Consider the following 16,412-nt stretch of genomic DNA (forward strand, 5'->3'; position numbering starts at 1 on the left):
CTGACATTCCAGCCTCCGTACTATCCACCTTTTTCAATGGCACATTATTAGAAACTACCCAACCGAAAAATCTGGACGAAATCACGATGTTGCCACTACACCCTGCCTAGGCTCCGAAATACCTTCCATAACGATATCTGTTCAAATAAAGTTTATAACAGCATATTACTATCGCTTCTAGTAATTGACTGCAAAACCCCCGTTAAGTTCTTGCTAGAGTCATGAATCATTTTGCTGTAATATGGGCTATAATATACAACATGATTCTGTCAAGTCTGGTAGGAATCGCACTATTACTAACAAAGTTATGATAAATCAAATTTATCGCTTCAGTGCAGATTTTAAGACTTCCAACGTCAGTGGCACGCGAAAGGGAATATTCTGATATAATATATGCATATACAATGCGTGCTAGGTACTAATGGGGCAAATGTCCACTCAAATGTTTTTGTATAAGAAATACAGGTGCTCAAAGGTCGCGGTGAGGAAGACGGGGCAGCAAAGCCAAGTGACCGGGGATAACCCTCATAGTAATGACGCCGGGAGACGCTATATCACTTTAATTTGTTGGCTGTGATGCAGGCGAATGAGGCGATTAGACCCGAGTCTGCACGGGGACTTATTTGAAGTGGCAGTAGGTCACGAAGCCTTACCGAAGCTACACTGGTACCATGGGAACCGGAATAGCTCCTGAATTCACATATTTCAGGAGAATTTCTGTTTCATGTGCGTTCAGTTCGGTTGTTGCGGTTTGCCTCCTAATAAGAGCTTCATGGAGGTTGTGATTACGCTCAAGCGAACAGAGACGCTTCAAACATGGTGTTTCGTTTCAACTCGGTGCTGTACTGAATAGTTCGATAGTAGATATTTAGGTAGGTCTTGCATCCACTGCTGAACCGTGTACTCAGTACAGACTCGTACCGTTGTGCTTGTCTCAGCGAGGCTCTAATTGTGGTCAAAAAATCAATCCGTGTTTTAAGGAGACCGTGGGATTAAGTCCACGGGACAGGTACTCACGGAAATCCACAAAGACGTAACTGTATAAGAAATACACAAAACCTTTCATACCTGAAGCATCCAGCTCCAGGTTTTCCGATTTATTTCATTGGTAGTCATTGCTCTAACAGTGCTCCAGTTCTTCTTCCAATACTTTCATGCCGTTCTACCCCGACTATTTTTATCACATTTATTCTCGGTTAGTGTACTTCTAGAATGAAAATTTCAACCAATTTTCTAAGAGAGTCCTAGTTGGCCGGCTCATCTCTTTTAAAGACCCTGCACAGCATTGGAATCTGCCTTTCTATTTCCATTTGCTCCAAAAAAGTCTCGCTTGGAACGTTTTATAAGCCTCTTATGCATAGTCACGCTCGGAGTTCCGCAAACAGTACTCATTCTTAAGCCTGAGTTATAGCTTTATGCCAAGAAGAACACGCTATAGAAGATAAATTGAATAAAATTAGTCTGATTAGATGTGAATCAAAATACGTAGATTTCCATATACTAACGTTTCCAGTCAACAAAACTTCCCAACATTTTGGAAATTGTCTAAAAAATCTATTTTAATTTTTGCATGATCGGGAACCATTCCTCTGCCGGTGAAAAATTAAAATCCAATCTTATATTGCTAAAGAAATTCTTAGTCACAGAAAGTATTCTTAGTAAAGAAATTCTTATTCATTGAAATTTTACGATTTCGTGTTTTTATCACAGTCTATTCGTCTGCAACAGTAGCACCCATCAGTCTCCAACAACTTCGAAGTGCAGATTATTAGGTCAATTCCGATGTGGCGCGGCAGGATTCGCAGCATTCGAAATTTATTTCGAATGTTGCGAATGCGAACAAATAGATGGCGCGGAACTATCCACTTTGTAGAGCTCGCCACGGGAGTGGGGGACTAGCGAGGAAAGTGTGCCATGAGTTAGGGGCAGAAAGAAACATATGAAGCGAGATATTTCTCGACGGCTCCCGGAGGGCACCCAGGCGATCCTCGCTTGCGTCTCCGGTTCCTTGGAGGAACTGGCAGCGACGGCCGACCAGGTGTAGGAGGTGTACGTACGCTCAACCATGGCGGCCGTTCAACCACCGTCGGATGAGGTGAGCGACTTGAGGCGCGAGATAGCCGCTTTAACAGCCAGTGTGGCCGAGATGCGGGCGACGTTGGACGCTCAGCGTTCGGGCGCCAGATCGCGAGCTCGCTCACGGTCTGCCACTCGAAAAGGACGTTCGGGTAGCAGGTCGTCGGGACAGTCCACGGACCGAGGGATTTGCTGGTACCACCGCAGATACGGCGATAAAGCCACCAAGTGTACTATCCCTTGCAAATTCACGCCTGCCGCAAAAAACTAGATCCGCGGGAGGTCCTGGCGACGGCCACTCAGAGCGCAGCGCCACGTCGCCTAACAACTTACGACCCTCTCAGCAGGCGCAACTACCTCACCAATACTGGTGCGGAGGTTTCGGTTCTTCCCGTACCTCGGCAACATCAACTTTTTCCACAACCGCTGAAACTTGCGGCAGCAAATTCCTCCCGCATAAACACATACGGGTATAGGCAAGTGGACGTGAGTCTTGGTTTGCGTAGGACATTTTCGTGGTGTTTCATCCTGGCGGATGTCAGCTTCCCCATATTAGGCGCAGATTTCTTGTGTCACTATGGATTGCTGGTGGACTTGCAAAATAAGTCCCTTATAGACCCCACGACCAACCTTAATTCGTCGGGACAAATGGTATCTCACCCAGGCAATAATCTTTCCGTTCTTTTAGAAGACATTACCGACTCTCGTGTTCGGGCACTTCTCCAAAAGTTCAACCAGATTACTACCGAGTGTAGTCTCTCCAAACTAGTGAAGCACAATGTGCAGCACCACATTATCACTACTGGTTCCCCGATCTTCTCGAAGGTGCGTCCTCTACCATCCCAGAAACTGGCTATTGCACGGAAAGAGTTTGAACAACTCGTTCAACAGGGTATCTGCAGGCCCTCAAACAGCTGTTGGTCTTCCCCACTGCATATGGTCCCTAAGCCAAACGGCGAATGGCGCCCATGTGGGGATTACAGAAGGCTAAATGCACAGACTGTTCCTGACCGATATCCAATTCCACTCATCCACGACTTTGCGCATCACCTCGCGAATTGCCGCATCTTTTCGACCTTGGACTTAACCAAGGCTTATCACCAAATCCCAGTAGCTCCTGAAGACATTCCAAAGACGGCAATATGTACACCCTTTGGACTCTTCGAGTTCACCCGAATGACTTTCTGATTGTGCAATGCGGCGCAAACCTTTCAAAGGTTCATTCACTCAGTCCTGCGAAACCTCGACTTCTGTTTCGTATAAATATACATCATCCAAATGGATGATGTTTTGGTCGCTTCTTCCACTGAGTCTGAGAACTTAGCCCATCTCGAGTGCATTTTTCAACGTCTCCTTGAGGCCGGTTTAGTTCTAAACGTTGAGAAATGCAAATTTCTCCAAAAACAGGTGAGATTCCTCGGCCATTTCATTTCCCCTGGAGGAATACAGCCCGTCCAGACAAGGTGCAAGCGATAACTAACGATTCCCGCGTCCAAAGACAGTGAGGGAGTTGAGGAGGTTCTTGGGCATGATTAACTTCTACCGTCGTTTCCTGCCCAAGGCCGCCCATCACCAGTCCATTTTGAACGCGTACTTGTCTGGTCCCAAAACTAAGGACACACGAGAGATCGTGTGGTCTGAAGAGGCTATCCGCGCGTTTGACAAATCCCGTCAACAACTGGCCGACGCTACACTCTTGGCATTCCCTCTGCAAGATGCACCCCTAGCCGTTTTTGTTGATGCCTCTGACATCGCAGTAGGTGCTGCCCTTCACTAAAAGTTGGATCAAGTTTGGCAGCCGTTGAGCTTCTTCTCGAAGCAGTTGAATTCCGCTCAACGGAACTACAGTACATACGATCGCGAACTGCTCGCAGCGTACTTGAGCATCAAATACTTCCGTTTCTCCCTAGAAGGCAGGCCGTTCACAGTGTTCACGGACCATAAGCCTCTCACGTATGCTTTGAAGCAGAAGCCCGACAAAGCGTCCCCTCGTCAGCTCCGACATCTGAGCTTTATTAGCCAGTTTACGTCAGACATCCAGCACGTGTCCGGCAAGGACAACATAGTTACTGACGCTTTGTCTCGTGTCTCCGAGGTTAAAATCCCCGCCTCACTCGATTTCTCGGCTATTGCCAAGGCGCAGGAGGATGACGCAGCACTTCAGAGCCTCAAATCCAACCCCAAATACAAATTTCGGGAGTTGCCCTTCTTCGGCTCAAACCTCTCTCTCTGCTGCGAAGACTCTGAAAAGGGACCTCGGCCATACATTCCGGCCACCTTCCGCAAGGAAGTGTTCCACGCAGTTCACGACTTAGCACATCCAGGCATCAGGACAACAAATCGGCTAGTCACCGAGAAATACTTCTGGCCCTCTATGAATAAGGATGTCAATTCCTGGGTCAGAGAGTGCATCGCATGCCAGAAGTGTAAAGTCTCCAGGCATGTAAGGAAAGAAGTGAGCTCATTCCCCCGCACTACCAAGCGGTTCCACACAATACACCTCGACATAGTAGGGCCTTTGCGAGACTCGCACGGTTATAGGTATTGTCTCACAATCATCGACAGGTTTACGCGGTGGCCTGAGGCAATACCTCTGAAAGATATTACGGTGCAATCATGTGCCTAAGCCCTCTGTCGAGAGTGGATACCTCGCTTTGGCGTCCCTGCAGTGGTCATCACTGACCAGGGAATGCAATTTGAGTCCACCCTTTTCTCCGAGTTAGGCAAACTCCTTGGTTTTAAATGCCAGCGGACTACTGCATACCACCCGCAATCCAATAGGATGCTAGAACGTTGGCACCGGACGCTGAAAGCCGCCATTATGGCACGCGACGATCCGTCCTGGTCCCAACTCTTGCCTCTCGTCCTACCAGCTGCCAGCCCCGCGGAGCTAGTATACGGGGAGAAGCCGAGACTCCCAAGCGATCCGGTCTTCGACAAAAGATCGGGTCTCACAGAGTCGGGGTTGGTGCGTCTGCTGAGGGACAATCTCCGACGCATAAAAGCCACACCACCCACCCGACACTCGTCCACACTTGCCTGTTCGCCCAAGGAACTGGACACGTGCACGCACGTTCTGGTCAGGACGGATGCCGTCCGGAAGCCGCTGCAGCCTCCATATGAGGGCCCGTAGCGCGTTCTCGAGCGGGCAGAACATTTCTTCCAGCTCGAGATCGGTGGACACAAAAAGGCGGTCTCTCTGTCCAGGCTGAAACCCGTGTCCGCCCCGAAGCAGCGTCGTGTCCGCTTTGTGGATTGACGGTGAACGAAGTTCCGGGATCAGTCGCCGAAACCCCTAGGTTTCATCTGGGAGCGGAGTGATGTGGCGCGGCAGGATTCGCAGCATTCGAAATTTATTTCGAATGTTGCGAATGCGAACAAATAGATGGCGCGGAACTATCCACTTTGTAGAGCTCGCCACGGGAGTGGAGGACTAGCGAGGAAAGTGTGCCATGAGTTAGGGGCAGAAAGAAACAGATGAAGCGAGATATTTCTCTTCTGCCTGTAACGTGTAAATAATCGTTTGCTCTTACTGATTTATTAAAATAAATAAATTATAATTATTACATCTATCGAGTATTGATTGTAAAAATCTAGTCTATGTTCCGGTGTACCTAAAAATTGTGGTTTGCAAAGAAATGGACCATTTTAATTAAACCTTCACTTCTTCTTGGCCCCACGAACGTAGGAACGCACCCTGCGCTCAAGGTGATCAGACCAACTGAAATGGTGAAATGAAAATCTCCTCCGGGATTCAATTTGCAATTTACCCAGCAGTGAGAGTTTGCCAGAGTCATCAGCTAAGTAAGCAGAAGTAACTATGATATTTCTCCTCTTGCCGGTAATTTGGTACTTTAAAATGACCGCGATCAGGTCTTGCGAACAGAATTGTCTCATCATGATCACCTCTGGTTAAAGTTTTCAAGTTTCAACCAGCAATAATCAGTTGAACCGGTTACGATATTGCCTCTGCGTAATACTTGCCCAGCGAGTTGGGGTTTAAAAATATACTCAAAGCCTTCCTTCTCTGTCGTAAAAGACGACTAAAGGGGATATGGGTTAGCAACTGGCAATTTTTGGAACTTTATTACTACCGAAACATCAACCACGCCTCTGATACGGCCTAACCTCATGGCAACGTCCCGAAAATAGACTATGATTAGTTTCTGGAATGTGCGCATACCCCTCGACAACGGTAGCGAGGGTCCTCTGAATGATCACTTTCTCCAATTTCAGCGGTAATTCCAGCGATATAAACTGGACATTCTGACTATAAGCGAAGTAAGATAGTGGTACTCTGGAGAGTTCTTCTTTTCCTCTTTTCCTCTTTTCTACTCTGGAAAGCCTAGTGGTAGCAGACGCGAATCCGGTGTCAGGTTGCTTCTGAAGGCTACCGCAAGGCGCGTTCTCTCTTGATTTTCACAATTGCACAATGCTACGCACCAACGGACACTTCTGTTGCAGCGGAGAAGGATGCTTTTTACGAACAACTAAACGCGGTTCAGGCGAAGCTTCCTGGCAAGGTGGCATCTCACAACACTCCGCTCGGGCATGTGATGGGGAAAACCGATTTCGGCGACCGTAGGAGGTTTCTGGATTTCTGCCGCCACCGTCACGTTGTTGGTGTCACATTGTTCGAGCAAAGAGCCTCTAATAAGGTCAGTTGAGTTTCAACACGTTTTGAGTGTGACAATTGTAGGGGTATCTGCGTGCTCCCTTCCGTCGCAAAAATAATAGATAAAATTATCATGAAGCGCATCAAAGGACATCTCGCAAGCTTGTTCGACAGAGAACTCGAATACTTTTGTATTTACCACAGCAACACCCTACGTATCATTTTGGAATAGTGCACGGAATATAGATCTTCGCTGCATCTGCTCTTCATCGATTTGGTGCACCCTAAACCCTAACAAAACCATGGTTCTCAGTCCCGGTTATCGCACTCTCTCTATCTGTATTAACGGGGAGAGCATTGAAGGCGTCCATTCGTTTGTATATCTAGGAAGCGGCACAAATTAGTTGTTGCCTAAAGCATTAATAGCGCTAGATCCACTGTCACTCAAAAAATCCAAGCTTTCGTCAATACCTGTCTGCTTCGTTTCATCAGAGTACGCCTGCCTGTCACTATTTAAAACGCACAACTTGGTCGGCGCACAGACTTGGCACTCGTATGTGATGTGATAGGAAGACGGAAGTGGCAATGGATACGTCACATATTGAGGAGAGGTGACAATTACATTACGGGATATGCCATGCAGTGGAATCCACTCTCTCAGGATGGCTGACCAGTAGATCATAGGTACTTGGCGTAGAACAGAAGAGGATGAGTGCGAGCGTATCAGGAAATCGTTGAAGGAGCTGGAACGCATTTCTGGTAAAAGCGAGCGGTGGCGCGTAGGTATGGTCGACGCGCTGTACCCCACCAAGGGGTGAAGGGCCACCATATTTCGCTGCTGCAAATAATTTACCCAACCTTTATGTTTATATACATACACATACAATGTGAAAGCCACTAACTGAAGAGTTTGCTGCGGTACATAGTGTAATATATGAGTATGTAATCAAATATTGCGCGCAGTGTCGTGGAAATTCTGTTTACTATGTGATTCGTTATTTATTCCTCTTTTACTTCTGAAAACTTCATTACACTTCTCAACTCCGTCCAATTAGACACGTTATGTAGTAGAGGTGCATTCTACCAATACCTCATCACTCTGGAAATCCTTTTACGTAACCCATATCCAGCATGGAACATGATGCCATGGAGGATCCTCTTTCTCTTAAGTTAGCCATAATCAAATTATTTCATGGATCTGAAGGAGGATGGAGAACTTTTATTCTGCTTCGCATATTTGCTGTGAAGGTTCATCAAATTTCATCCATTTCATTACAGTCTACTTGGCATGACAGGATTCAAACTATTTTTACGGAGATTATATTTGCATACATTCCCATTGAACAATTTATTTTACATGGTCCATGACATACCACACAAATAGGCTTTAAATTTGAATAAAAATATTAAATATGAATGACGGTACTCACATTCTGCACACAGAAGCACTAAAATCAACCAAACAAGCCCCGATGTCCTGGCCATTTTCGCCTGAAATACACAACAATAGAAACATTAATTCAAACAAAAATCCATTTAAACACATTTGTAATAAATTGCTTAAGTCTAGGAAGCGATGCCGGAAAATCCTGCAAACTGCTTTAAGGGACGATTGTCACACACAACGCAATCAAATTTAATTTCCATCGGACTTGAGTTTTTCTATTGCCGATTTAAAAAGACCATTAAAAAGGAAATTCTCAGTCGTAAAATGTGTTAAGGACTCTTCCGTTGCAGGGACAACGTAGCGAGGCAGTTGGGTACCGCAGACCAGAAGTGTGCAGGATAAGTATTGGCACCGAAGAAAATCGTATTCGGTGTTGTTTCCTGGTAGCAACTAGGCATGGAGCAAGAGTGTCAGTTCAGTGCGAAAGCAGTATAGATGTGCGTGTGTATCTGTATCTATCTTAGCGATTGGATTGTTCAAATTCATTCCATCCATTCACTCAGCGAGTGACATTGCGTCGAGTATGGTTGGATGTTAGCCGTTGCTTCGTAAGTACGTATGGCATTCTGTTTGTAGATTTGTCGGATATAGTGAAATGGAGAAATGGCAATCTACAAACTCAACCACACGTACCTATATATCCTATACACTAATTCGTAATCCGAAGGATATAAAGTAATCTGATTCCCAGACCAGTTGACACGATTTCCCAATTTCTTTGATTGGAATTTGCACGTTCAAATGAAAACGCTGTTGGTCTGTTCGCATCGGGGTACATTTAGTCGTATAAATATTTATGCATACGTGCACATATGATGTTTCCAGTTTTTCAAAAAGAGATTTTATTTTCTTATTCCCACTTGAAGGACTTTTGGAAAAGGGCGTAAAGCTATATTATTATATTAATAATAGAAGAGTTGTTATATATAATAAGACGTTGCGATTTTTAATTAGAAAAATATGTTTTTGTGTAAAAAGAATGCCTTATCAAAATCGGGGAAAGTCTGTCTTCTCGCCTGTCTCTCGATATATCTTCTTTTTCATTGGAAGGTGGAACACTTTGAAAGGTACTGAAGGCTCCTTTCAGATGGTTATATGGGAGTCCTACCCACTAAAACCACCTCCTTCCACCACCCCCGCAAGACTCCCATATGGTATTATGTCGCGGGGCTGGATCAAAATTCATCTTGTACTCGTCCTCGTTCTTTCTTCCGGCTAACTTCCTCTTGTCTAGCTTTGATCACTTCCTTGACCGCAGTCCACTTCTGCTTCGATTTAAACATCATCATCAACAATTATGATCAATTGATTTCCCGAGAGAAGTGCTCCCCAATTTTAGCTTCTACTGCGGCTCCTTTAACTGCGCAACTCGGGTATTGAAATACATAACACGTGTTTTGCGCCCGCTGCAATGAGCACTGAGCACATTGGACAACATGGTTACTCGTTATGCCCAAATCATAACCTCCGTGTCCGCTCAAAAATTGCGTTAGATCGAAACCTTGTTAGCCGTGGGGTCGCTCGATCCATCTCCGAATATCCCATTTGAGTCAGTGTGTCCATCGGCCTTTCTCTTATTCATTCCACCTCTCTTGCCACTCGGTGAGAGTTTCACTCCGGGCGGACTGCCGCCGACGCGCAGAAAATTCTCCAGTGAAATACGTCATAAAGGCGTTGCTTTTGTCACACCAGAATATTAATTGACACCATTCCTGCTATACCGCAGGCTGCTTCGATAGGTACATTATGCTCGAAGTGCAGTTGAACAGCTCCCATTTTTCTTTCTCCTTCATCTAAATTGCAGCACAGAACCCTATCTATCAAAAAGCCGCCAATAATTCATACCAGGTACTTCAGCCCTCCCAAGTTAAGTAAGGCCTCTAGTCTATCTTGTAGAATTAAAGGAATTCTTCACGTCAAGTGTTATGACTGCATAGCATTGGTCCTCTTCGAGGGCAGCTTTAGTTATGATAGCCACCAGGTTAACCGCATCGGTCGTATACCTTTTTTTACGAAATCCGGATTGGTTCTCAGAGAGACCACCTTCCTTTTTGGCATTCGGAAGTAATCTGTTGTAGATTATTCGTTAATGCTTTCAAATAATTTGCCAGTCTCATTTGGAAGGCTTAAGGGTCTGTAGGTTCAGCCACAGGTTTGTCTGGCTTAGGGATGAGAATCAGCCTCTGCTTTTTCCACTTTGTGGGAAATACTTCTTCCTGAAGGCATTTGGTAAATATCTCGGCAAACATGTTTGGCAATATATTCACTGCTACCTTAAGGGCTTTGTTGAGGATACTATCCAAGCCAGGAGCCTTATTCTCTGCTATTTTTTGCAGCTTCTACGGCCTCGCTTACCATTGCTTGAAGTGTTCGCTTTGATTTCTTTCTATATCTAAGTGTAATTTCGCGGTATTTCTAGCGATTAAATTTGAAATAATTAATCTTTGCGTTTTTCTATTCGTTATTGGTATTTATTAAGCTTGCAAATATCGATAGTTCGGGAACCATTTGTTCTTTTCATCAGTGCTAACTGGTCCTTGTTGCGATGAACACTTGTTAGCACTGATGAAGGGACCAAGTCCCCGAAATGTCTGTATATGTAAGTTTAATAAATATCACTAAAAATAGAAAAACGTCTTAATTTTTTCAAAATCTTAATATAGCCACGTGCTTTTTTTTCCGCGCCTCTTTGTATTGTTCATGTAGCTGCTAGTATCTCGTATCGTTTCAGTTTCGTTGACTGCGTCTTCTGACTTTGAGGCAGATATTGCGTCTTTCTCTGATTTCAGGATTCCACTAGTGCTCGTTTCTGGGATACAACACACTTTGGGATAGACGCGTTGCATGCTTGTCGCAACTTTTCGCCAACCTGGGAAGCCTTTGCTTTTCTTGCTAGCGTTATGTTTTGCAGCAGGACCTCTTTACAAGTTTCCTCGTCAGACCCGTTGACTGCCCATTTTGCAGCTGTCTCTCGGCCAATTTATTTTTGTAAGATGCTTGATATTGAAAATTTTGGCCTGTTGGTTGCTGCGTTTGTAACTTTCACTAATGTGTCACTGGAGATCCTTGACTAAAGAATTATTAGAAAATGTGGCATATATCGTCGACCCCATTTGCCTCTTTGGAAAGTGTTGCCGAACCAAGTGTTTCTTATAACAAGATTTAGACCAGAAAAAGGTTGTAGTATTACAGACGATCTTGCAATCGTTCCTCGGCTGCCCCATTCTTCAGTTCATGTGTTAAAGTCGTCGTCGGTTTTAGGGTTGTGGTCTCTTGCATTGTTCGCTAGCCTCTTCTCTCGTAAGATTTGGTGCCGCATAACCACTCTAGATAGATTTACCGCCTCCTTTCGCTCGCGTAAAGCCACTCTCCAGGATCTTCTTTGTTCCTTCTATAGCACGATTTCTACATGACCATATCGCCGTTTTGTCGCAATTATCCGCAACCCAAGTTGTACTGTGTCAGTCTTTGTACTGTTCGTAGGCAATGTCGATTTTACTTTCAATTATTGTCTGGGAGAACAGGTCCTGAGCTGCTTGGTAATGGTTTAAATTTAGTTGTAAGGACCTCATTTGCATATAGTGTTGATCGATTCTTTAAACACTGGACCTGCGCTGCACCCTGTGATGTGGGCGCTATTGAGTCATTCATTTGCCTGCAAAACAGACAGTTGGGCCTTTCATCGCCATCCTTAGTGATTTCACCTTTTTCTCTGCATTTGCATCAATTCTAGACACCAAAAGCATATTTTCAGTAAAATCTGCTGTTGTGGCCGGCAGGTCTCCCGATGTATCTGCTAGTCTATTTGTCTGCCACAAGGCACTTTCCTCGGAAATGGCTAACGCCATTTAGATGAAATTTGGTAAACGTATGCATCAATTCGATTAGCACTTTCGAATATAACTAGGTGCAGTATTAAATCAAAGGTCTAGATTAGGGTTTTACGAAAAAGGTCTCAGATTTCACAGCGGTTGCAAAGTAGGAAATCGAGACATTAAAAAGTGCAAATTTAAGGTTTGGATTGGACTGATTTTAAGAAACTACCCAACCAAGAATTCTGAACGAAATCATTATGGTGTCTCTATAAAAAAAACAGGTCCCGAATAAAGTTAATAATACTATATCAATATATTTTTCCGTACGACGTATTATAAGGCACGATACTGGAAAGTTTAAATGAAATGGAAATCAATCGTTATTAGCTTTTCCCAAAGCTTTCGTGATTGGTGGAAATTCATTGCAACACAATACCACCGACAATACCACATTAATAGCCTGACATATAGAAGACGTATATACTACAACCTTCTAGCTATGAACAAACGGAATCCTTAGGAAGGAAGGTTAGGGTCCTTTTTTTCAATAGAGGCGCGGAGGTTCCAGTTCCCAACATGATTTTCTTTACTGCCAAACATCCCTTAAGAAGAATTGTTGCACCAAGCCTACATAATTTACTTTCGGAAGCTAAAGAGACTTTTATCACACATTCATCTTCTCCTTAAATTTGGCATTGAACAAAACCCAAGACAATTAGCCGAAGTAAGCGGAATTTCGAATTTCATAAGATGAATAATAATGTACAGAAGGCCAGCCGTGGAAAAAAGGGTACTGAATTGTAAAAATTGGGGCATTATACGAGAGCAGCGCCTATTCCTTTTTGTTAGGTGAATATCAAATGATAAATGGCACAAATATTTTGAAAAATAATGTTACTTCTATACTCAATGCTTGCAAAAATTAATCAGCAAAATACATATGCCAGTACGAGAGCAAGGGTTAATATCAACATTTTCGCGGAGACATTTTTATTCAAAGTCTGAAGTAGAGGTAGGCACAACATCACCTTAGTAGTTGATGTGAAATCATATCACTTCTGGAAAAAAGTAGTATTACAAGGATTTAATTGCACTACTTACGCATTGATATTGCGTACTTACAACTTATACTCAAGATGTGGGACAGCGGAACAATGCCAGACGATGGACAACGAGGCATTATCTGTCCCATCTAGAAAAAGGGAGATATCACACAGTATAGCAACTATAGAGGTTTAACATTATTGAGTAACATCTGTAAGATATTCTCCGCTATCTTGCTAGCCTGGATAGTCCCATTCGTCCAGAAGATTTTCTCTGGTCGTGTTCAAGAGAAGAATCCTCCTAAAAGTGTTTGGCCCCCTACATGAGGATGGACGATTCCATAGCCTCCATAACGGCGAAATCTATGAGCGATACCATGACCGTCTTGTTGCGAATAAAATCCGCCTCAATAGGTTGCGGTGGGGCGGGATTCTAATCCGTATGAAAAAAGATGATCCAGTCCGGAAAGTCTATAAGGGCAAAATCTACGGTAGAAAAAAAAAGACGAGACAGACCCTGCCTGAGATGGAGCGACGCGTAGGCAGCTTGCAGCGATATCGAATTGGTAGACCTTGACGCAAAACCGGGATGTTTGTAGTTTCTTATTAAGGCAGGCCTAGTTCGAATATGGGTTGTTGCTTCGTTGATGATGACGTATATATTAACATAACCCTCAACATTCGCTCCTCCTCTTCTTCTTCTGCTTTTGTCCTGTTCACAAGCGGTTGCGCTGTTTTGTTCTATCAAAGGCCTAATCTGAATGCAGTCCCGAGGCTTTCAAATCCTTATCCAGCGTATCAAGCCACCGTTGTTTCGCCCGGCCTTTCGGTCGCTTACCATCGATTTCGATGTTTGATGTTCATGTGAGCAAGGCATATTACTTCACCAATGCAACGCAATATTTTCGTCTCCATTACCGTGAGGTGCTGTTCATTGTTTTTTATATTCAGCCAACAATCAGAACCATAGAGAGCGACAGGGCGGGCACACCGGACTTTAAATTTGGGCAAACCCCCGTTTGATTCACGCTTATTTGAGCGATGCCGCGAATACGGTTGTCAAAAATGCGTTCAATTTTTATGGTATGGGACAGCAACCGGATCGGACGATAATTTGAAAATTTAGTTGGACTAGCGCTATTTTTCCATATTGGGACGGTTACTTAATAACCTGATTGAAGAGCTCACTGAGCCAGAATGTTTGGTTCCAGCTCTTCGTTTCGGTCAGATGCGACATCGTCAGATCTTGTTGTTTTCCCCGATTTAATTCGTTTCACTGCTTCCACGACTTCTTGTCGGCAATAGAGTAGTTTACACCCACTTTTACCACGTTTGCGTTCTATGTCAGAACTTTTCGCACTAGACCATTCAGACCACACCAAGGCTATACGATATGGAATCAGACCCGTCTTTGGCAACATGGCTCAAGAGATTAATAGCAGATTTGTGATTAACAAACAGCTGGTCTAACAAAATAGGTAAAATAATGGAGTAGACTATCTGCCAAAAATAATTACTTGCGGATACTGACATAATAACGGTAGCAGGAACGGAAGGTCTACCACCTAATTTCTGTAATGACTTATTCAGGTAGTGCGATGTTCAGAGTTGGGTTACCGAAGTTAATTAAGAGGGTAGAACTATCCCAAAAATCTATAGAAATGACAACCGTGAAGGCCCGGAGGGTTCTGTGCAAACCAGCTTGAAACTGCAACAAAACTTGAAATAAACAGGTGGGGAAACCAGAAGCTACACCCTCGGGGTCACCAAGCCGGGTAAGCGGTACATCAACCGAGATACTTAGCTTTGGAATGATGATGTTGAAATGAAGGTCCGTGAAAAGAAACGCCTCTACCACAAATTTCTCGACGATAAAACGGCTGCTAATTGGCAAATTTATAAGAATGCCAACCGGGAAGCAAAGAAAGCGGTCGCTGTCACCCGAGCGAAACATTTCAAAAATCTTTACGATAAACTGGACACTCGGGATGGCGAGAGAGATATGTACCGACTTGCTAAAAGCCGTGATGAACGCACACAGGATATCGAACACTTCTGTTGTGTTAATGACAAGAACGGTACTTTGCTTACCAACCGTCGAGCCGCAACGGATAGATGGCGAGAATACTTCGAGCAGATTTCAACTGAAGAATTTGCTCATCCTCCACTTCCACAATCATTGCCGACATTTGGAGCAGTTCCACCAGTCAGCGCAACTGAAGTCGAGGAGGCAATAAAACAAATGGAATCGGGGAAAGCAACAGGACCTGACGACATCGCATCTGAGCTCTGGAAAGCAAAGAGGGGACCCAACACCGTGGCTGAGTGAATTCTTTAACCGGGTTATTCAGGAAGGAAGAACACCATCTGACTGGCAAGAAAGTACCACTGTTCCAATATGGAAAAAGAAAGGTAGCCCAGCAGAATGTTCAAATTACCGTCCGATCCGGTTACTTTCCCATACCATGAAGATTTTTGAACGCATTCTTGACAACCTTATTCGCGAAATCGTTGAAATAACCGTGAATCAAGCCGGATTTGTCAAAAACTGCGGAACTACTGACGCAATACACGCTGCGCGGTTACTCATGGAGAAACACCGTGAGAAGCATCGCCCTCTTTACATTGCCTTTCTGGATCTAGAGAAAGCGTTTGACCGTGTACCACACGAACTCATCTGGTATGCTTTACGACAACACTTCGTGCCAGAAGAACTCGTGCGTTGGGTTCAATTGCTCTACCACGATCCGAAAAGTAAAGTTCGAAGTATGGCGGGTGTATCAAAACCGCTTCGTATCTCTGTTGGTGTTCATCAAGGAAGTGCCCTTTCACCACTCCTCTTTGTCCTTGTTATGGACACCGTCACACGGGATATCCAACGTCCAGCGCCCTACACACTGCTTTATGCAGATGATGTTTTCCTAGCATCTGATAGCAAAAATGATCTGGAGCAACTTGTTCAAAAATGGAGTGATCGTCTCATGCAACACGGTCTCAGATTGAATTTAAACAAAACTGAATTTTTGACGACCGATCCCCATGAAACGGACACAATCACTGTCAGCGGCAGTGATCTGCCCAGAACTGAGCGATTTAAATACCTCGGGTCAACGCTATCAGCCAATGGAGAGCTGCGTTATGAAATTGCTTCACGCATTAACGCAACCTGGATGAAGTGGCGTTCCACAACTGGTGTCCTTTGTGATCGACGTATCAACGAACGTCTCAAATCTAAAATTTACCGCAATGTCGTGAGTCCAGTCGCTCTCTATGGTTCTGAGTGTTGGCCGACCACAAAAGACAATGAACGGCGTCTTGCGGTAATGGAGACGAAGATGCTACGTTGGACTAGTGGCGTCACACGTTTAGATCACATCCGAAATGAGGATATCCGCGATCGTTATGGGGTTGCACCG

At 44.4% G+C, this 16,412-nt stretch overlaps 1 protein-coding gene across 1 annotated transcript in view; it reads right to left on the reverse strand.

Annotated features, from left to right (window-relative positions):
- The window catches only part of LOC119658982 (cadherin-87A), a 582,773-nt gene that overhangs the window by 163,450 nt on the left and 402,911 nt on the right, over positions 1–16,412 (reverse strand). Inside the window, exon 5 of the mRNA XM_038066864.1 lies at positions 8,122–8,182. Coding sequence (XP_037922792.1) covers positions 8,122–8,176 — 55 coding nt within the window. The 5' untranslated portion in view covers positions 8,177–8,182. The remainder of the gene's footprint in view (positions 1–8,121; positions 8,183–16,412) is intronic.

Source organism: Hermetia illucens, chromosome 6, assembly GCF_905115235.1.
Source record: "Hermetia illucens chromosome 6, iHerIll2.2.curated.20191125, whole genome shotgun sequence".
Classification (NCBI taxonomy): Eukaryota; Metazoa; Arthropoda; class Insecta; order Diptera; family Stratiomyidae; genus Hermetia; species Hermetia illucens.